This window comes from Lipophrys pholis (assembly GCF_963383615.2).
Source record: "Lipophrys pholis genome assembly, contig: SCAFFOLD_34, whole genome shotgun sequence".
Classification (NCBI taxonomy): Eukaryota; Metazoa; Chordata; class Actinopteri; order Blenniiformes; family Blenniidae; genus Lipophrys; species Lipophrys pholis.
In genome coordinates this window covers 591,472-613,013 of record NW_028292022.1, presented here as the reverse complement: position 1 = coordinate 613,013, position 21,542 = coordinate 591,472, and the positions used below count along the sequence as shown (strand labels likewise).

Sequence of the window (21,542 nt, the reverse complement as noted above, 5' to 3'; positions counted from 1 at the left end):
CTTCGCTCCTCAACAAACTGTGTTTCTGAACATCTAGAGCTTCGCTCCTGAACAAACTGTGTTTCTGAACATCCAGAGCTTCGCTCCTCAACAAACTGTGTTTCTGAACATCCAGAGCTTCGCTCATAAACAAACTGTGTTTCTGAACATCTAGAGCTTCGCTCCTGAACAAACTGTGTTTCTGAACATCCAGAGCTTCGCTCCTCGACAAACTGTCTTTCTGAACATCCAGAGCTTCGCTCCTCAACAAACGGTGTTTCTGAACATCCAGAGCTTCGCTCCTGAACAAACTGTGTTTCTGAACATCCAGAGCTTCGCTCCTGAACAAACTGTGTTTCTGAACATCCAGAGCTTCGCTCCTCAACAAACTGTGTTTCTGAACATCCAGAGCTTCGCTCCTCAACAAACGGTGTTTCTGAACATCTAGAGCTTCGCTCCTCAACAAACTGTGTTTCTGAACATCCAGAGCTTCGCTCATAAACAAACTGTGTTTCTGAACATCCAGAGCTTCGCTCCTCAACAAACGGTGTTTCTGAACATCCAGAGCTTCGCTCCTGAACAAACTGTGTTTCTGAACATCCAGAGCTTCGCTCCTCAACAAACGGTGTTTCTGAACATCCAGAGCTTCGCTCCTGAACAAACTGTGTTTCTGAACATCCAGAGCTTCGCTCCTGAACAAACTGTGTTTCTGAACATCCAGAGCTTCGCTCCTGAACAAACTGTGTTTCTGAACATCCAGAGCTTCGCTCCTGAACAAACTGTGTTTCTGAACATCCAGAGCTTCGCTCCTCGACAAACTGTCTTTCTGAACATCCAGAGCTTCGCTCCTCGACAAACTGTGTTTCTGAACATCCAGAGCTTCGCTCCTCGACAAACTGTCTTTCTGAACATCCAGAGCTTCGCTCCTCAACAAACTGTGTTTCTGAACATCCAGAGCTTCGCTCCTGAACAAACTGTGTTTCTGAACATCCAGAGCTTTGCTCCTGAACAAACTGTGTTTCTGAACATCCAGAGCTTCGTTACTCAACAAACTGTGTTTCTGAACATCCAGAGCTTCGTTCCTGAACAAATTGTGTTTCTGAACATCCAGAGCTTCGCTCCTCGACAAACTGTGTTTCTGAACATCCAGAGCTTCGCTCCTCAACAAACGGTGTTTCTGAACATCCAGAGCTTCGCTCCTCAACAAACTGTGTTTCTGAACATCCAGAGCTTCGCTCCTCGACAAACTGTGTTTCTGAACATCCAGAGCTTCGCTCCTCGACAAACTGTCTTTCTGAACATCCAGAGCTTCGCTCCTCGACAAACTGTCTTTCTGAACATCTAGAGCTTCGCTCCTCAACAAACTGTGTTTCTGAACATCCAGAGCTTCGCTCCTCAACAAACATCCAGAGCTTCGCTCCTCGACAAACTGTCTTTCTGAACATCCAGAGCTTCGCTCCTCAACAAACTGTGTTTCTGAACATCCAGAGCTTCGCTCCTCGACAAACTGTCTTTCTGAACATCTAGAGCTTCGCTCCTCAACAAACTGTGTTTCTGAACATCCAGAGCTTCGCTCCTCAACAAACATCCAGAGCTTCGCTCCTCGACAAACTGTGTTTCTGAACATCCAGAGCTTCGCTCCTCAACAAACATCCAGAGCTTCGCTCCTCGACAAACTGTGTTTCTGAACATCCAGAGCTTCGCTCCTCGACAAACTGTCTTTCTGAACATCTAGAGCTTCGCTCCTCAACAAACTGTGTTTCTGAACATCCAGAGCTTCGCTCCTCAACAAACATCCAGAGCTTCGCTCCTCAACAAACATCCAGAGCTTCGCTCCTCGACAAACTGTGTTTCTGAACATCCAGAGCTTCGCTCCTCAACAAACATCCAGAGCTTCGCTCCTCAACAAACATCCAGAGCTTCGCTCCTCGACAAACTGTGTTTCTGAACATCCAGAGCTTCGCTCCTGAACAAACTGTGTTTCTGAACATCCAGAGCTTCGCTCCTGAACAAACTGTGTTTCTGAACATCCAGAGCTTCGCTCCTCGACAAACTGTCTTTCTGAACATCCAGAGCTTCGCTCCTCAACAAACTGTGTTTCTGAACATCCAGAGCTTCGCTCCTGAACAAACTGTGTTTCTGAACATCCAGAGCTTCGCTCCTCAACAAACTGTGTTTCTGAACATCCAGAGCTTTGCTCCTGAACAAACTGTGTTTCTGAACATCCAGAGCTTCGTTACTCAACAAACTGTGTTTCTGAACATCCAGAGCTTCGTTCCTGAACAAACTGTGTTTCTGAACATCCAGAGCTTCGCTCCTCAACAAACATCCAGAGCTTCGCTCCTCAACAAACATCCAGAGCTTCGCTCCTCGACAAACTGTGTTTCTGAACATCTAGAGCTTCGCTCCTCAACAAACATCCAGAGCTTCGCTCCTCAACAAACATCCAGAGCTTCGCTCCTCGACAAACTGTGTTTCTGAACATCCAGAGCTTCGCTCCTGAACAAACTGTGTTTCTGAACATCCAGAGCTTCGCTCCTGAACAAACTGTGTTTCTGAACATCCAGAGCTTCGCTCCTCAACAAACTGTGTTTCTGAACATCCAGAGCTTCGCTCCTGAACAAACTGTGTTTCTGAACATCCAGAGCTTCGCTCCTCAACAAACTGTGTTTCTGAACATCCAGAGCTTTGCTCCTGAACAAACTGTGTTTCTGAACATCCAGAGCTTCGTTACTCAACAAACTGTGTTTCTGAACATCCAGAGCTTCGCTCCTCGACAAACTGTCTTTCTGAACATCCAGAGCTTCGCTCCTCGACAAACTGTCTTTCTGAACATCCAGAGCTTCGCTCCTCGACAAACTGTCTTTCTGAACATCTAGAGCTTCGCTCCTCAACAAACATCCAGAGCTTCGCTCCTCAACAAACATCCAGAGCTTCGCTCCTCAACAAACATCCAGAGCTTCGCATCCAGAGCTTCGCTCCTCAACAAACATCCAGAGCTTCGCTCCTCAACAAACATCCAGAGCTTCGCTCCTCAACAAACCGAATGTTTAACCTCGAGGAACGACAGTGAGAGATTCCTGGTACAGACCTTCAGATGCATGAACTTCTGCAGAGGTTCATACCACAGCAGCAGGACCAGGCCCGACGGTACGGCGCCACACAGGAAGGTACTGTCAGTGTAGGGGTTCCTGGCTGTAGAGACATCGGGGCGGGGTCTTTACTAGAGAGCACCAGCACAACGGTTCCTGTTCCAGTGTGGTTCACTTACCGACGCTACACCTCCTGCAGCCTTTAGTGTCGGGGATCTTCACCGAAACAGCAAACTTTCTGCTGAGTCACAGTTCAGAGAGAGAAGAGGTCAGCAAAAACACCTTTCTACCAAGAACCAGGAACTGTCAGAGGAACTTTCAGCAAGAATCAGGAACCATCAGAGGAACTTTCAGTAAGAATCAGGAACCATCACAAGAAATTTTACCAGGTACAAGGAACCAACAGAGGAACTTTCAACAAGAACCAGGAACCAACAGAGGAACTTTCAACTAGTACCAGGAACCATCAGAGGAACTTTCAACTAGTACCAGGAACCATCAGAGGAACTTTCAGCAAGAATCAGGAACCATCACAAAAAATGTCACCAGGAATCAGGAACCATCAGAGGAACTTTCAACTAGTACCAGGAGCAATCAGAGGAACGTTCAACAAGAACCAGGAACCATCAGAGGAACTTTGAACCTTTAATGTACATGCAGGGTAAACGTATTAGAACCCATTAGAAGTCCCAAACCTCCTGAGGTAGCACCTTTAAAAGGTTCAGGAAATTTCTGGTTCTGCAGGTTCCCTGTCTGGTTCCCTGTGGTTCCTGTTGGTTCCCTGTGGTTTCCTGTGGTTCCTTGTGGTTCCTGTTGGTTCCCTGTGGTTCCTGGTCCTACCTGTGGCTGATCCTGTCGGTGAAGCGGTGGGTGCTGAGCGACAAGCTGCCCTGTTTCTTCTGCAGATGTCCTTTCTGCTCGAACAGAGCGACGAGACTGTGGGAGTAGAGCTGCGAGGACTTTCCTGTGGGCGGACATTTTGTTTAGTTTGCTGGTGACACTGGACTGTTTCGGTCCGGTGACACTGGACTGTTTCGTTCCGGTGACACTGGACTGTTTCGGTCCGGTGACACTGGACTGTTTCGGTCCGGTGACACTGGACTGTTTCGGTCCGGTGACAATGGACTGTTTCGGTCCGGTGACAATGGACAGTTTCGGTCCGGTGACAATGGACTGTTTCGGTCCGGTGACACTGGACTGTTTCGGTCCGGTGACAATGGACTGTTTCGGTCCGGTGACAATGGAGTGTTTGTGACAATGGAGTGTTTGTGACACTGGAGTGTTTGTGACAATGGAGTGTTTGTGACAATGGAGTGTTTGTGACACTGGAGTGTTTGTGACAATGGAGTGTTTGTGACAATGGAGTGTTGGTTACCTGACACAGACATGAGCACGTTGCTCATCACGTACAGCCACACACACCTCTGAGGAAGCAGCTGTGGAAGAGAAAACATCTGGTGGTTCTGCTGGACATTTCAATCTGCTTCACTTTGACACGTGGACAGAGACATTTCTCACGACAGCGTCCCTCTGGGGGACTCGTGCTTTCAGGGAGTTTCATCCTGATATGGAGAGAAATGTTGTTTTTACACTCTTTATTATTAATGATATAGAGGAGGTGGAAGGTGAAGAGTAGAGCTTCCCACAGAGCGGCCGGCCGGCGCCATGAACTCCTTTAGTCCAACTGAGCTTTGCTTTCCTGGTCTTTGGTGACATCTATTGGCCATAAGTGGTAATGACAGGAGTGGTTTACACCCGTGTGTGTGTGTGTGTGTGTGTGTGTGTGTGTGTGTGTGTGTGTGTGTGTGTGTGTGTGTGTGTGTGTGTGTGTGTGTGTGTGTGTGTGTGTGTGAGATGGACCGCTCTCTGGACTGTCATACCCCTCATCTGACTGTAGGGGGGGTATGATCAGGTTTAGAATCCTTTATGAATTAAAATGTTTATTATTGCAGATTTCTGAACTCAAACCAGTAAATATATATAAATATAAACGGTGGAGATGGAATCTGCTCATTAAATGATTTCTGGTTCTGGTTCTGGTTCTGGTTCTGGTTCTTCCTTCGGTGGACCTCAGTCCAATGTTAGGTTGCTAACTTGGTTCTCGGCTATTAACACTTTGAGAAACCCGGGTCCAGAGGGTCTAGAGGGTCCAGAGGGTCCAGAGGGGGGGTGGTCCTGGAGGACTGCAGTCCTGCTTGTCTTCCATGTCTCCCTGCTCAAACACACCTGAGTTCTCATGATGAGGTTCTGCAGAAAGCTGGACAATGAGCGTCTCACTGCTGTCAGCTGTCTTGATGTGAGGACACTTAGAAACCCTGCAGGACCCCGGCCCTCCAGGACCAGGGGTCTTCACTTCTGGTCCTGGAGGGCCAGGGTCCTGCAGGTTCAGGTCTCTTTGTTTCCCTGAATAAAAAGACTGAAGACGATTCTGCTCCGTCGTTCAGCTGCAATCAGGAAGAAGCTATGCTAACTTTAGCGGCTAACAGTTTGACCCGAGGCTCTACCTTCTCTAGTGTGTCCTCGTGGAGCTCGTTCAGGTTCAGGGTGTAGATTCCCTCCTCCGCCCCCAGAATCAGGTGCTGATCTGCAGGTGAGACACGTCAGGACCTTCGCCTCCGACCTGGTGGTTCTGCTGAGTCAGCAGCTCGTGGTGACGCCACGGCGCGAACACGACCAGGAGGCGGAGCATCGTTACCTCGTGTTTGGGGTGAAATCCAGCTGACGGCGCAGTGGATCTTCAAAGGACAACCGTTGAAGACTTTGGAGAAGCAGGCGCCCATCTGGAGGAGCAGGAGACGGTTAGAGACCGCGGCTAGCGGGGCGCGGCGCCATGCGGTGAGTCCGGCGGCTGTTAGTCATGAAGCTAGGCGGCGGATCAGCTGACGGTGGCATGTGGTTAGCATCACACTTACATGGACTTGGGGGGTTGGAGGAAGTCCATGACACTCAGTCCTCTAGAGGGTCCACGGGTTACACACAACAGAACACAGTGGGAGAGGAATTATCGCTGAGTCGTCGCCAAACGGCTCGGCGGGAAGTTACTGGGTTAAATCACACGAGAGAACGACGGTGGTCTGACGGGAACTCACAGAGTCCTCCGTCTTTCTCCTCAGCGTGCTCCACTCGGGCGACAGCGGCGCCTCTTTCTTCAGTGAGCGCCTCTCCTCCGTGAGAGCGGCCCCTGCAGGCAGACCGGAGCCGCTGCAGCGCCGCCTGATGTCCCGCGTGGCTGAGCACCGCGCCAACGCTGCCACAACAAACACAAGCAGCATCAGAAGATGTCGCCACCTCAGCACTCGGCAGCGTGCTTCCTGTTCCACTGCCAAGAAGCACGAGTCTGTAAACGGTTTAGACAGAAACCTCGAGGTGTCTCACCGACACGGTGGTTGTGTTCTGACCACCTAGTGGACAGGTTGGGGACTGCAGCCAGTTTATTGAAGACGTGTGTTGCTTTTGGCCTTTGGGCCGCCGCATGCTGGAGGCCCTGGCGAGGTGGATCGGTGAGAACACACGGCCCTAGGGAGCCAAATCCAAAGCCCTGGCCCTAGTACTGGCCCTGGCCCTGGCACTGGACCTGGACCTGGACCTGGACCTGGACCTGGCCAAATCCCAAGCCCAAGCCCTAGCCCTAACCCTAGCCCCAGCCCTAGACCTGGCCCTTGGCTTGGCTTGGCTTGGCTTGGCTTGGCTTGGCTTGGCTTGGCCCTGGCCCTGGCCCTGGCCCTAGCCAATCCCAATCCCAAGCCCTGGCCCTGCATCTGGTCCCGGCCCTGCATCTGGCCCTGGCACTGGACCTGGCCCTGGACCTGGACCTGGACCTGGCCAAATCCCAAGCCCTAGCCCTAACCCTAGCCCCAGCCCTAGACCTGGCCCTTGGCTTGGCTTGGCCCTGGCCCTGGCCCTGGCCCTGGCCCTGGCCCTGGCCCTAGCCCTAGCCCTAGCCAATCCCAATCCCAAGCCCCGGCCCTGCATCTGGTCCCGGCCCTGCATCTGGCCCTGGCCCTGGCCCTGGCTCTGGCTCTGGCTCTGGCTCTGGCTCTGGCTCTGGCTCTGGCTCTGGCTCTGGCTCTGGCTCTGGCTCTGGCCCTGGCCCAAGCCCTAGACCTGGCCCTTGGCTTGGCTTGGCTTGGCTTGGCCCCGCATCTGGCCCAATCCCAATCCCAAACCCTGGCCCTGGCCCTGGCCCTGGCCCTTGGCTTGGCCCCGGCCACGGCCCCAGCCCTGGACCTGGACCTGGACCTGGACCTGGACCTGGACGGGCTCTGCAGCTTCACCCTTGTCAAAACACGTCTAAACGTCCAGGAGGTTGATGCAGAGCTGGAACAGCAGTAACGACGGTACCTGGAACACGCTGGTCAGACTGAGGCTCTGAACCGGTACCTGTGCTGGAGGAGGACTCGGCGGCGCCGGTGGCACCGGCGGCGTCCGGGCCCAGGGTGCAGCTGGGTCGCAGAGCAGGCTCCGCCTCCTCGGGGTTCGGGCTGAGACAGCTGAAGGCTGGAAGAGACGCTGTGGTGGGACTGAACAGGCCCGTCCTCCTGCTGCCCTGGAACCAGCAGCAACACATCGTCAGTGGATATAGAGAGAGAGTCACATTCACATTCACACATTCACATTCACACATTCACATTCACATTCACACATTCACACATTCACATTCACACATTCACATTCACATTCACACATTCACATTCACACATTCACACACATTCACATTTACACATTTACACATACACACATTCACATTCACACATTCACACACATTCACATTTACACATTTACACATACACACATTCACATTCACACATTCACATTCACACATTCACACATTCACATTCACACATTCACACATTCACACATTCACACATTCACACACATTCACACATTCACACATTCACACATTCACACCAATGGATGTTGGGGCCATGCGAGGCACTGACTCCATCCACTGGAACAGACTGCAGTCTGACAGCTGCACCTCCAGATGTGAGAGACTGTCCTTCAGTTTACGATGGTCTGTACCTTTAAGGTGGCGCCCCAATCCTGTTACCCCCCCATCCTGCTAACACCCCATCCTGCTAACACCCCCATCCTGCTAACACCCCAATCCTGTTACCCCCCCATCCTGCTAACACCCCCACCCTGCTAACACCCCCATCCTGCTAACACCCCCATCTTGCTAACGCCCCATCCTGCTAACACCCCCACCCTGCTAACACCCCCACCCTGCTAACACCCCCATCCTGCTAACACCCCCATCTTGCTAACGCCCCATCCTGCTAACACCCCCATCCTGCTAACACCCCCATCTTGCTAACGCCCCATCCTGCTAACACCCCCACCCTGCTAACACCCCCACCCTGCTAACACCCCCATCCTGCTAACACCCCCATCTTGCTAACGCCCCATCCTGCTAACACCCCCACCCTGCTAACACCCCCACCCTGCTAACACCCCCACCCTGCTAACACCCCCATCCTGCTAACACCCCCATCCTGCTAACACCCCATCCTACTAACACCCCCATCCTGCTAACGCCCCCATCCTGCTAACACCCCACCCTGCTAACACCCCCACCCTGCTAACTGGTGGGGGACTCAGAAGGTCCTTTCGGGACGATGAACGGAGGACAGTCCCTGACACCGTAGACTCCAGGATGAGGACAGACTGCAGGGAATAATGCTGTCCTGAGGGACAGTGAAGCAAATCCACAAGGTGTAGTTCACACTTACATCAGCAGAGGGCGCCCTCTTAATGGTCAAACTCCTGAAAGACAAGAGGAGCAGCAGAGTCCTGGTTAGTCTCTCCAACTGCACCGTCACCCCCCACCTCCCACCTCCGACCTCCCACCTCCCACCTCCCACCTCCCACCTCCGACCTCCCACCTCCCACCGCCCACCTCCGACCTCCCACCCCCCACCCCCCACCTCCCACCTCCCACCTCCCACCTCCCACCTCCCACCGCCCACCTCCCACCTCCGACCTCCCACCTCCGACCTCCCACCTCCGACCTCCGACCCCCCACCTCCGACCTCCCACCTCCCACCTCCCACCTCCGACCTCCGACCTCCCACCTCCGACCTCCGACCCCCCACCTCCCACCCCCCACCCCCCACCTCCCACCTCCCACCTCCCACCTCCGACCCCCCACCCCCCACCTCCCACCTCCCACCTCCCACCTCCGACCTCCCACCTCCCACCTCCCACCTCCCACCTCCGACCTCCGACCTCCCACCTCCCACCTCCGACCCCCCACCTCCCACCTCCGACCTCCGACCTCCCACCTCCCACCTCCGACCCCCCACCTCCCACCTCCCACCTCCGACCCCCCACCGTGGCGTGTAGGGGGATGCTGAGGGGGTGCTGAGAGATGTTGAGGCCACTAAGGGAGGTGAAGGTAAAATGGGGGGGGCTGGGCCATGTAGGGGTATGCTGGGATACATGGGGGGATGTTGGGGCCATTAGGGGATGTGGGGGTATGTTGGGGCATGTAGTGGGATTTGGGGGCATGTAGGGGGATTTGGGGGCATGTAGGGGGATGCTGAAGGATGTGGAGATGTGGGGAGACATGGGGGGGTGCTGAGGGCCAGCTGACATGAACAAAGCTCAGAAACACCACAGAAGCAGACAACTGAGCCACGGACCTGTGTGTGTGTGTGTGTGTGTGTGTGTGTGTGTGTGTGTGTGTGTGTGTGTGTGTGTGTGTGTGTGGGGGGGTGTGGGTGTGTGTGTGTGTGTGTGGGTGAACCACACCCCCACAAACACACACAGGGGGCCGAGGCAAGCGGTCAACGTGGGGGGCGGGGTGTTAGCGGGGAGGGGGCGGGGCCTACCTCAGCTGCAGAGCTTGCTCCACACACTCCAGCAGGCTCCTGCAACAGGAAGACCTGGATTTACCTTCTGAGGCCTGAGGGTGGCGCTCTCACCATCACTTCACATTCTGCTGACTGTCAATCAAACACAGTCGTAACGGAGGTGGACGGTGGTGCTGCAGCAGCTTTCTGCTGTCCTACAGAGACATCTAGTGGTCACACAGGGGATGTCCCCATATATAATCTGGATTAAAACCTCATGAACAGTCAAACAACAAAAAGACTCAAGAGTCCAGAAATGACGGGATGGAGGTCTAACAGCCGCTCTGTTCTAACAGCCGCTCTGCTCTAACAGCCGCTCTGCTCTAACAGCCGCTCTGGCCTAGCAGCCGCTCTGCTCTAACAGCCGCTCTGTTCTAACAGCCGCTCTGCTCTAACAGCCGCTCTGGCCTAGCAGCCGCTCTGGCCTGACAGCCGCTCTGCTCTAACAGCCGCTCTGTTCTAACAGCCGCTCTGCTCTAACAGCCGCTCTGGCCTAACAGCCGCTCTGCTCTAACAGCCGCTCTGGCCTAGCAGCCGCTCTGCTCTAACAGCCGCTCTGCTCTAACAGCCGCTCTGTTCTAACAGCCGCTCTGCTCTAACAGCCGTTCTGGCCTAACAGCCGCTCTGCTCTAACAGCCGCTCTGGCCTAGCAGCCGCTCTGGCCTGACAGCCGCTCTGCTGTTGTCCAACACGAGACGTTTCAGTAGAAAAGGTTTGAATGAAGAAGCAGAGTTCTCACAGAGAGTCGGCTTCGTCTCCAGAGAGGCTCCAGTCGTCGTCAATAGAACCCTGCTGGAAGGAAGCAGAACAACAGAACCGTTACTGACGACCGCTCACGCCGCTCCGCGGCGCTCTGGAGGCTGAGCGTCATTACCAGGTCCGGGTACGGCTCCGTCACCTTCCTCCGCGGAGGCCCGAACTTCACCTGGTTGACTGGAACCACAGCACAGGTCAGCAAGGTACTTTTATTTTGACAGTCACCGTAATAACAATCTAACTTGGTACTTTTATTTTGACAGTCACTGTAATAACAATAGTGGGGTGTGGCAGCTCTAATATAAATACTATCAAAAGTATTTCAGACCAAGAACAAAGTGAAAATATAAAGAGTATAAAGAGACACGCCTGAGACGTCCTGATTATTAAAGAAACTACAAGAGTTTTGATGTCAAAAGTTTTTGGTCACAGATTTGTGTACTAATTACCTTTAAGAATACTAGTAGCACTAATTCGTAAACGTCTTGGTCCTATAAATTCCTTCTCTGTTAAGCTCTGGAAGGTTCTGGTGTCCTTTCCTTCCAGTGGAACCAGTTTGGTTTAGTTCTCCACATACCCAGTGAAAGGTTGAAAGGCGGGGCCATGACATCACAGAGGGCTTATCCACCCTACAGAACCAGGTTCTAGTTCTAGAGCCAGTTCTTAATGAGCACCACCAAAGAACCGGTTCTTTTTCCACGTTAGCGGAGCCAGTAGAACCACGTCATGGCGTCCCTCCAGAACGTGGTCCGTCACTGATCTCACCAATGTAGACTGACAGAACCAGGAGACGGACTGTCCCAGTGGTTCGGTCCGGGTCGCTCCATCTAGTCTGACCAGAACCTCGGATGCACCAAAGAGCCAGAAGACATTACGTCTCTTCTTGTCTCTATTGGTGTTTGTTCACGTCCGTCCTGCTTTAGTCCAGAGCTCCAGAGTGGACATAGAGATGATGATGATGATGATGATGATGATGATGATGATGATGATGATGATGATGATGATGATGATGATGATGATGATGATGATGATGATGATGATGATGATGATGATGATGATAACCTGAATGATCTTGGCTCTTATTTTCCACCGTTCCAACATTCCATAGTGACTTTCTGCTCCTTTCACTTTATTTCTGGACGTGTCTGAATCAAAAGCTTCAACATGGAGGAATGGAGGTGTAGAATGATAGAACTGCTCTACAGCCGTTTCCATGGTAACCTAGGTAACCACTCTGATTAAAGTTCTCTTTCACATGAAGCCATGAAGACAACAACTAATCCATTAAAAGAAGGAGAGTTTCCACTGCAGCAGTGGACACAGAGACACAGAGACACAGAGACAACGGTGTAGTTAGTCTGCCGGGCCACTGGAGGGCGCTGCTGCTTGATTTTGTAATGAAACTACACAGACATGTGCAGAGAACAAAACACTATAACGGTGAAGAAAATGGATACACTGCGGGCCGTACCACTACGGGCCGTACCACTGCGGGCCGTACCACTACGGGCCGTACCACTGCGGGCCGTACCACTGCGGGCCGTACCACTACGGGCCGTACCACTACGGGCCGTACCACTGCGGGTCGTACCACTACGGGCCGTACCACTGCGGGCCGTACCACTGCGGGCCGTACCACTACGGGTCGTACCACTACGGGCCATACCAGTATGGGGGTCGTACCACTGCGGGCCGTACCACTGCGGGCCGTACCACTGCGGGTCGTACCACTACGGGCCGTACCACTGCGGGCCGTACCACTGCGGGCCGTACCACTGCGGGTCGTACCACTGCGGGCCGTACCACTGCGGGCCGTACCACTGCGGGCCGTACCACTGCGGGTCGTACCACTGCGGGCCGTACCACTACGGGTCGTACCACTACGGGCCGTACCACTGCGGGCCGTACCACTGCGGGCCGTACCACTATGGGAGTCGTACCACTACGGGTCGTACCACTACGGGTCGGCCATGTTGGTTTACAGGTGGATGAGCAGGAGGAGGAGAGAGGCTCAGTAACAGGCTCCGCCTCCATCAGGCTCCGCCTCCATCAGGCTCTGCAGGAGGAACAGAGAACCTTAAAGAATCTTTCTACTTTGGGAGTCCAGATAAAAACTTCATGGACTCAGTGGATCAGAACACTGGTGTCGTGGAAACAGAACCTCCAAAGTGAGGAAGGTTTTGCTGGTACACTCGTATTCGTTGTGGTGTAAAAGGGGCCTTAGAACCACGGCTCCACCATCACCTTGAACTGATCTCCTTCCCTCGTATCATTAACTTGAGGGAACAACTTATTATATCGTTCCCACGTGTTATTAATATTTTTCTCTAGAACCCCTCCGGGGCTCCGTGTTGCTGTAGATTTCAGAAAGCCGTTCAGAATCTCTTCTGCCTCGTAGGTGGAGGAGGTCCCTCCAGCGATAACTCCTGGATAACCCCGCTCTGGCTCCCCTCTGGCCCCCGCTCTGGCTCCTCTCTGGCTCCCCTCTGGCTCCCGCTCTGGCTCCCGCTCTGGCCCCCCTCCGGGTTCAGCTCCTGGTTGGCCGGAGCTTTGGTGGTGGAAAGACAAAGAACTGGTGCTGAATCTGGTCCTGGACCAGAACTAGAACCTGGTTCCTTCTGGAGGAAAGGCCCCTACAGAGAGGGTCGTGGGGTTAAAGGTGGAGTAGCGGGGCCAGAGCATCATGGAGAGGGTCGTGGGGTTAAAGGTGGAGTAGCGGGGCCAGAGCATCATGGAGAGGGTCGTGGGGTTAAAGGTGGAGTAGCGGGGCCAGAGCATCATGGAGAGGGTCGTGGGGTTAAAGGTGGAGTAGCGGGGCCAGAGCATCATGGAGAGGGTCGTGGGGTTAAAGGTGGAGTAGCGGGGCCAGAGCATCATGGAGAGGGTCGTGGGGTTAAAGGTGGAGTAGCGGGGCCAGAGCATCATGGAGAGGGTCGTGGGGTTAAAGGTGGAGTAGCGGGGCCAGAGCATCATGGAGAGGGTCGTGGGGTTAAAGGTGGAGTAGCGGGGCCAGAGCATCATGGAGAGGGTCGTGGGGTTAAAGGTGGAGTAGCGGGGCCAGAGCATCATGGAGAGGGTCGTGGGGTTAAAGGTGGAGTAGCGGGGCCAGAGCATCATGGAGAGGGTCGTGGGGTTAAAGGTGGAGTAGCGGGGCCAGAGCATCATGGAGAGGGTCGTGGGGTTAAAGGTGGAGTAGCGGGGCCAGAGCATCATGGAGAGGGTCGTGGGGTTAAAGGTGGAGCGCCATGTGGGTGAAAATGAAGGCTACATTGTGGTGCTGGTTGTGGGCGGGGCCTCAGCAGCAGGGAGCCTGATGGGTCACAGGGGGGCTTTGTCCTCCTCACACTGTGGAGCCTGCTGCACTGAATGCTGGGGGGGGCCGGGGGGGCCGGGGGGGTCAGGGGGGTCGGGGGGGGACAATGAAGCCCTTTCATCAGCAGGACCACCAGCAGACAGTAACTCTATGATCTGCGGTCTGCAGAGTCCAGCAGAGTCCAGCTGAGTCCAGCAGGGTCCAGCTGGGTCCAGCAGGGTCCAGCAGGGTCCAGCAGAGTCCAGCAGGGTCCAGCAGGGTCCAGCTGAGTCCAGCAGGGTCCAGCTGGGTCCAGCAGGGTCCAGCAGAGTCCAGCAGGGTCCAGCAGAGTCCAGCAGAGTCCAGCAGAGTCCAGCTGAGTCCAGCAGGGTCCAGCAGAGTCCAGCAGGGTCCAGCAGAGTCCAGCAGGGTCCAGCTGGAGCCACCAGGGATTCTAACATCGACTTTTTAAATTTAACGACTAGAATTAAAAAGTGGTATTTTGTTCTAATAGCAGGTCAGTGTTTTTGTTGTTTGAACCATTTCAGCCTTAAAACACTTTATTATTATTATTTTTTATTTATTTATTTATTTATTTATTTATTTATTTATTTATAATACTGTTTCATTAGTATTGCTATTTCAGTCATTTTAGCTGTTTCAGCAGTTTATCCTCCTTACTGCCCCCTCCTGTTAGCTGCTCCTTACTGCCCCCTCCTGTTAGCTGCTCCTTACTGCCCCCTCCTGTTAGCTGCTCCTTACTGCCCCCTCCTGTTAGCTGCTCCTTACTGCCCCCTCCTTACTGCCCCCTCCTGTTAGCTGCTCCTTACTGCCCCCTCCTGTTAGCTGCTCCTTACTGCCCCCTCCTTACTGCCCCCTCCTGTTAGCTGCTCCTTACTGCTCCCTCCTTACTGCCCCCTCCTGTTAGCTGCTCATTACTGCCCCCTCCTTACTGCCCCTCCTGTTAGCTGCTCCTTACTGCCCCCTCCTTACTGCCCCTCCTTACTGCCCCCTCCTTACTGCCCCTCCTTACTGCCCCTCCTTACTGCCCCTCCTGTTAGCTGCTCATTACTGCCCCCTCCTTACTGCCCCTCCTGTTAGCTGCTCCTTACTGCCCCCTCCTTACTGCCCCTCCTGATAGCTGCTCCTTACTGCCCCCTCCTGTTAGCTGCTCATTACTGCCCCTCCTGTTAGCTGCTCCTTACTGCCCCTCCTTACTGCCCCTCCTGTTAGCTGCTCCTTACTGCCCCCTCCTTACTGCCCCTCCTTACTGCCCCTCCTGTTAGCTGCTCCTTACTGCCCCTCCTGATAGCTGCTCCTTACTGCCCCTCCTGTTAGCTGCTCCTTACTGCCCCCTCCTTACTGCCCCTCCTGATAGCTGCTCCTTACTGCCCCTCCTGTTAGCTGCTCCTTACTGCCCCCTCCTTACTGCCCCTCCTTACTGCCCCTCCTGTTAGCTGCTCCTTACTGCCCCTCCTGTTAGCTGCTCCTTACTGCCCCCTCCTTACTGCCCCCTCCTGTTAGCTGCTCATTACTGCCTCTCCTGTTAGCTGCTCCTTACTGCCCCCTCCTTACTGCCCCTCCTTACTGCCCCCTCCTTACTGCCCCCTCCTTACTGCCCCTCCTGTTAGCTGCTGGGGTCGTTTCAGTGTTTTAGTCTCGTTTGTGACCTGACATCATTCCTGATTGGTTCATTTAGACCTTTTAGCTGTGTGTGTGTGTGTGTGTGTGTGTGTGTGTGTGTGTGTGTGTGTGTGTGTGTGTGTGTGTGTGTGTGTGTGTGTGTGTGTGTGTGTGTGTGTGTGTGTGTGTGTGTGTACATTGTTCCTCAGACAGCGTTCTCTCCACAGGAAGTCGTTTCCCTGCCGACTGGATCTTGTCTGGAGTTTCATCCCCGAACTGTAAAGACACATCAACACTTTTTAATGTTTTATTACAGAGCGTCACAGAGCATCACAGAGCTTCACAGAGCATCACAGAGCATCACAGAGCTTCACAGAGCCTCACGCAGTCACAGAGCATCACACAGTCACAGAGCTTCACACAGAGCTTCACAGAGCATCACACAATCACAGAGCATCATACAGTCACAGAGCTTCACAGAGCGTCACACAGTCACGGAGCTTCACAGTCACAGAGCATCACACAATCACAGAGCATCATACAGTCACAGAGCATCACAGAGCCTCATACAGTCACAGAGCTTCACACAGTCACAGAGCTTCACACAGAGCTTCACAGAGCTTCACACAGTCACAGAGCATCACAGAGCATCACACAGTCATGCTGCAGCAGCAGTGAGCGGCCTGACCTCCAGCTCGTTGTCCTCCAGGCTCGGAGAGCCGCTCTGCAGCTCAGGGTTGTTGGCGAGGTCCAGCAGCTCTATGACCAGGTTCCGTGTCAGCAGCTGGGTGACGAAGGGATGCTGGAGAACAGAACCAGGGCCAGGTCAGAACCAGCACCAAACAGAACCGGGGAAAGGTCAGAACCAGCACCAAACAGAACCGGGGCCAGGTCAGAACCAGCACCAAACAGAACCGGGTCCAACCGGCACTGAACTCATGCTGGTTTCTGCTTCATCAGCTGAACCGACCAGAACTCCACTGGTTGTTTCTGTCAGGGTTTAATCTGCTGTGTGAGCTACACCTTTACTCTCCAGTATTACAGTAGTCGTAGTAGTAGTAGTAGTAGTAGTAGTAGTAGTAGTAGTAGTAGTACAGTATTAAAACTCTTCAAAAGAACATGAAAATGTCTCTGCAGTAGTTTTTTGTGGCGCTGCAGTCGGACTGGCGGTGTGTGTGTGTGTGTGTGTGTGTGTGTGTGTGTGTGTGTGTGTGTGTGTGTGTGTGTGTGTGTGTGTGTGTGTGTGTGTGTGGCTGACCTGCAGCAGCGTCTCGGCTGACGGTCTCTTGCGGGGGCTCTTGATGAGCGCCATCTTGACGAAGCTGTGGAAAGCTGCCGACCTGCAGGAACAGGGACAGTGTTCCAGGGACTCAGGGTCTGTCTCTGCATCCTGGACACAAACACTCACCACTTGGTTTTGTCCTTCAGCTTCGGCGGCTGGAAGCTGCTCTTGGACATCAGCATTAGCGCCCTGAAACAGGAAGAGGTGCTGTGACTTCCTGCGGTCTGAATCCAGCAGGGGGCGCTGTCTCACCTCATCGGGTGGAGGTCAAACATCGGCGGCTGCAGCTCCGCCAGCTCAATGGCCGTGATGCCCACCGCCCAGATGTCACACAGATGGTTGTAGCCGCCCTTCTTCTCCACCGCCGCCACTTCTGGAGCCATCCTGGACAGAAAGACCAGTCTGGAGCAGTCGGTCTGGAACAGAGTCGGTCTGGAGCAGTCGGTCTGGAGGAGCCAGTCTGGAGGAGTCGGTCTGGAACAGAGTCGGTCTGGAACAGAGTCGGTCTGGAGCAGTCGGTCTGGAGCAGTCGGTCTGGAGGAGCCAGTCTGGAGGAGTCGGTCTGGAACAGAGTCGGTCTGGAACAGAGTCGGTCTGGAGCAGAGTCGGTCTGGAGCAGAGTCGGTCTGGAGCAGTCGGTCTGGAGCAGTCGGTCTGGAGCAGTCGGTCTGGAGCAGAGTCGGTCTGGAGCAGTCGGTCTGGAGCAGAGTCGGTCTGGAGGAGTCGGTCTGGAGCAGAGTCGGTCTGGAGGAGTCGGTCTGGAGCAGAGTTGGTCTGGAGCAGTCGGTCTGGAGCAGAGTCGGTCTGGAGCAGTCGGTCTGGAGCAGTCGGTCTGGAGCAGAGTCGGTCTGGAGCAGTCGGTCTGGAGCAGTCGGTCTGGAGGAGCCAGTCTGGAGGAGTCGGTCTGGAACAGTCGGTCTGGAACAGAAACAGTCTGGAGCAGTCGGTCTGGAGCAGAGTCGGTCTGAAAGAGTCGGTCTGGAGGAGTCGGTCTGGAGCAGTCGGTCTGGAGCAGTCGGTCTGGAACAGAGTCGGTCTGGAGCAGTCGGTCTGGAGGAGCCAGTCTGGAGGAGTCGGTCTGGAACAGAGTCGGTCTGGAACAGAGTCGGTCTGGAGCAGTCGGTCTGGAGCAGTCGGTCTGGAGGAGCCAGTCTGGAGGAGTCGGTCTGGAACAGAGTCGGTCTGGAGCAGAGTCGGTCTGGAGCAGAGTCGGTCTGGAGCAGTCGGTCTGGAGCAGTCGGTCTGGAGCAGTCGGTCTGGAGCAGAGTCGGTCTGGAGCAGTCGGTCTGGAGCAGAGTCGGTCTGGAGGAGTCGGTCTGGAGCAGAGTCGGTCTGGAGCAGTCGGTCTGGAGCAGAGTCGGTCTGGAGCAGTCGGTCTGGAGCAGTCGGTCTGGAGCAGAGTCGGTCTGGAGCAGTCGGTCTGGAGCAGGGTCGGTCTGGAGCAGTCGGTCTGGAACAGTCGGTCTGGAACAGTCGGTCTGGAACAGTCGGTCTGGAGGAGTCGGTCTGGAGCAGTCGGTCTGGAGCAGGGTCGGTCTGGAGCAGTCGGTCTGGAACAGTCGGTCTGGAACAGAAACAGTCTGGAGCAGTCGGTCTGGAGCAGAGTCGGTCTGAAAGAGTCGGTCTGGAGGAGTCGGTCTGGAGCAGTCGGTCTGGAGCAGTCGGTCTGGAGCAGAGTCGGTCTGGAGCAGTCGGTCTGGAGGAGCCAGTCTGGAGGAGTCGGTCTGGAACAGAGTCGGTCTGGAACAGAGTCGGTCTGGAGCAGTCGGTCTGGAGGAGCCAGTCTGGAGGAGTCGGTCTGGAACAGAGTCGGTCTGGAACAGAGTCGGTCTGGAGCAGAGTCGGTCTGGAGCAGAGTCGGTCTGGAGCAGTCGGTCTGGAGCAGTCGGTCTGGAGCAGAGTCGGTCTGGAGGAGTCGGTCTGGAGCAGTCGGTCTGGAGCAGTCGGTCTGGAGCAGAGTCGGTCTGGAGGAGTCGGTCTGGAGCAGAGTCGGTCTGGAGGAGTCGGTCTGGAGCAGAGTCGGTCTGGAGCAGTCGGTCTGGAGCAGAGTCGGTCTGGAGCAGTCGGTCTGGAGCAGTCGGTCTGGAGCAGAGTCGGTCTGGAGCAGTCGGTCTGGAGCAGTCGGTCTGGAGGAGCCAGTCTGGAGGAGTCGGTCTGGAGGAGTCGGTCTGGAACAGTCGGTCTGGAACAGAAACAGTCTGGAGCAGTCGGTCTGGAGCAGAGTCGGTCTGAAAGAGTCGGTCTGGAGGAGTCGGTCTGGAGCAGTCGGTCTGGAGCAGTCGGTCTGGAGCAGTCGGTCTGGAACAGAAACAGTCTGGAGCAGTCTCGGTCTGGAGGAGTCGGTCTGGAGGAGTCGGTCTGGAGCAGAAACAGTCTGGAGCAGTCGGTCTGGAGCAGAGTCGGTCTGGAGGAGTCGGTCTGGAGGAGTCGGTCTGGAGCAGTCGGTCTGGAGCAGTCGGTCTGGAACAGAAACAGTCTGGAGCAGTCTCGGTCTGGAACAGTCGGTCTGGAACAGTCGGTCTGGAGCAGTCGGTCTGGAACAGAAACAGTCTGGAGCAGTCGGTCTGGAGCAGAGTCGGTCTGGAGGAGTCGGTCTGGAGGAGTCGGTCTGGAGCAGTCGGTCTGGAGCAGTCGGTCTGGAACAGAAACAGTCTGGAGCAGTCTCGGTCTGGAGGAGTCGGTCTGGAGGAGTCGGTCTGGAGGAGTCGGTCTGGAGCAATCGGTCTGGAACAGTCGGTCTAGAACAGTCGGTCTAGAACAGTCGGTCTGGAGGAGTCGGTCTGGAGCAATCGGTCTGGAACAGTCAGTCTAGAACAGTCGGTCTGGAGCAGTCGGTCTGGAACAGAAACAGTCTGGAGCAGTCGGTCTGGAGGAGTCGGTCTGGAGGAATCGGTCTGGAGCAGAGTCGGTCTGGAGGAGTCGGTCTGGAGGAGTCGGTCTGGAACAGAAACAGTCTGGAGCAGTCGGTCTGGAGGAGTCGGTCTGGAGCAATCGGTCTGGAACAGAAACAGTCTGGAGCAGTCGGTCTGGAGGAGTCGGTCTGGAACAGAAACAGTCTGGAGCAGTTGGTCTAGAACAGTCGGTCTGAGCAGTCGGTCTGGAGGAGTCGGTCTGGAGGAGTCGGTCTGGAGGAGTTGGTCTGGAGCAGAGTCGGTCTGGAGGAGTTGGTCTGGAGCAGAGTCGGTCCGGAGGAGAGTCGGTCTGGAGGAGTCGGTCTGGAGCAGTTGGTCTGGAACAGTCAACAGTCTAACTCTAACTCTATCTCTAACCCTCTAACTCTAATCTTCTAGTCCTCTAACCCTCTAACCCTAACTCTCTAACCCTAACCCTCTAACCCTCTAACCCTAACCCTCTAACCCTCTAACCCTAACCCTCTAACCCTCTAACTCTAACCCTCTAACCCTCTAACTCTAACCCTAACCCTCTAACCCTCTAACCCTCTAACTCTAACCCTCTAACTCTCTAACCCTCTAACTCTAACCCTAACCCTCTAACCCTCTAACTCTAACCCTCTAACCCTCTAACTCTAATCTTCTAGTCCTCTAACCCTCTAACCCTAACTCTCTAACCCTCTAACCCTAACCCTCTAACCCTAACCCTCTAACCCTCTAACTCTAACCCTCTAACTCTAACCCTAACCCTCTAACCCTCTAACCCTCTAACTCTAACCCTCTAACTCTCTAACCCTCTAACTCTAACCCTAACCCTCTAACTCTCTAACTCTCTAACTCTAACCCTCTAACCCTAACTCTAACGCTCTAACTCTAACCCTCTAACTCTAACTCTAACCCTCTAACTCTAACCCTCTAACTCTAACCCTCTAACTCTAACTCTAACCCTCTAACCCTCTAACTCTAACCCTAACTCTAACTCTAACCCTCTAACCCTAACTCTAACCCTAACTCTAACCCTCTAACTCTCTAACTCTCTAACTCTCTAACTCTAACCCTAACTCTAACCCTCTAACTCTCTAACTCTCTAACTCTAACCCTCTAACCCTAACTCTAACGCTCTAACTCTCTAACTCTCTAACTCTAACCCTAACTCTAACCCTCTAACTCTAACCCTCTAACTCTAACTCTAACCCTCTAACCCTCTAACTCTAACTCTAACCCTCTAACTCTAACCCTCTATCTCTCTCACCAGTACGGAGTCCCGATAAACGACTTCCTTTTCGCGACTGAGGCGCTGATCTCTGCTGCCACACCGAAATCAGCTGCACACACACACACACACACACACACACACACACACACACACACACACACACACACACACACACACACACACACACACACACACACACACACACGATGAGCCTCAGTGGTTCAGGTAGTGAAGATCAGTTAAAGCAGAATGAGACTGACCCAGTTTCACATCTCCTCGTTCTGTCAGGAGGATGTTTGCTCCCTGCAGAGAGATCACACACACACACACACACACACACACACACACACACACACACACACACACACACACACACACACACACACACACACACACACACACACACACACACACACACACACACACACACACACACACACGGATCATGCATGGTGGTGAATGGAGACCCAGGTAAAGCTGTACCAGACGAGTACCTTGATGTCTCGGTGCATCTTGCCGGTTTCATGCAGGTGATACAAACCCTGGAAAAGAGTTTA

General features: G+C 54.2%; 1 protein-coding gene across 5 annotated transcripts in view; it reads right to left on the bottom strand.

Moving 5' to 3' along the window:
* map4k2 (mitogen-activated protein kinase kinase kinase kinase 2) overlaps window positions 1-21,542 on the bottom strand; it is a 49,280-nt gene that overhangs the window by 8,026 nt on the left and 19,712 nt on the right. For 2 of the 5 annotated variants that reach the window (XM_080493981.1, XM_080493982.1), the window contains exons 6-26: window positions 21,480-21,527; window positions 21,246-21,288; window positions 21,022-21,094; window positions 17,131-17,262; window positions 17,005-17,067; window positions 16,855-16,936; window positions 16,285-16,398; window positions 15,794-15,872; window positions 10,800-10,858; window positions 10,665-10,717; window positions 9,905-9,943; window positions 8,804-8,837; window positions 7,452-7,617; window positions 6,161-6,318; window positions 5,984-6,025; window positions 5,767-5,851; window positions 5,576-5,655; window positions 4,447-4,507; window positions 3,912-4,035; window positions 3,251-3,312; window positions 3,071-3,174 (exon numbers count right to left, since the gene is read on the bottom strand). In XM_080493981.1, coding sequence (XP_080350107.1) covers window positions 3,071-3,174; window positions 3,251-3,312; window positions 3,912-4,035; window positions 4,447-4,507; window positions 5,576-5,655; window positions 5,767-5,851; window positions 5,984-6,025; window positions 6,161-6,318; window positions 7,452-7,617; window positions 8,804-8,837; window positions 9,905-9,943; window positions 10,665-10,717; window positions 10,800-10,858; window positions 15,794-15,872; window positions 16,285-16,398; window positions 16,855-16,936; window positions 17,005-17,067; window positions 17,131-17,262; window positions 21,022-21,094; window positions 21,246-21,288; window positions 21,480-21,527 — 1,701 coding nt within the window. The remainder of the gene's footprint in view (window positions 1-3,070; window positions 3,175-3,250; window positions 3,313-3,911; window positions 4,036-4,446; window positions 4,508-5,575; window positions 5,656-5,766; window positions 5,852-5,983; window positions 6,026-6,160; window positions 6,319-7,451; window positions 7,618-8,803; window positions 8,838-9,904; window positions 9,944-10,664; window positions 10,718-10,799; window positions 10,859-15,793; window positions 15,873-16,284; window positions 16,399-16,854; window positions 16,937-17,004; window positions 17,068-17,130; window positions 17,263-21,021; window positions 21,095-21,245; window positions 21,289-21,479; window positions 21,528-21,542) is intronic. The other 3 variants (XM_080493983.1, XM_080493985.1, XM_080493984.1) reach the window with 3 other exon arrangements.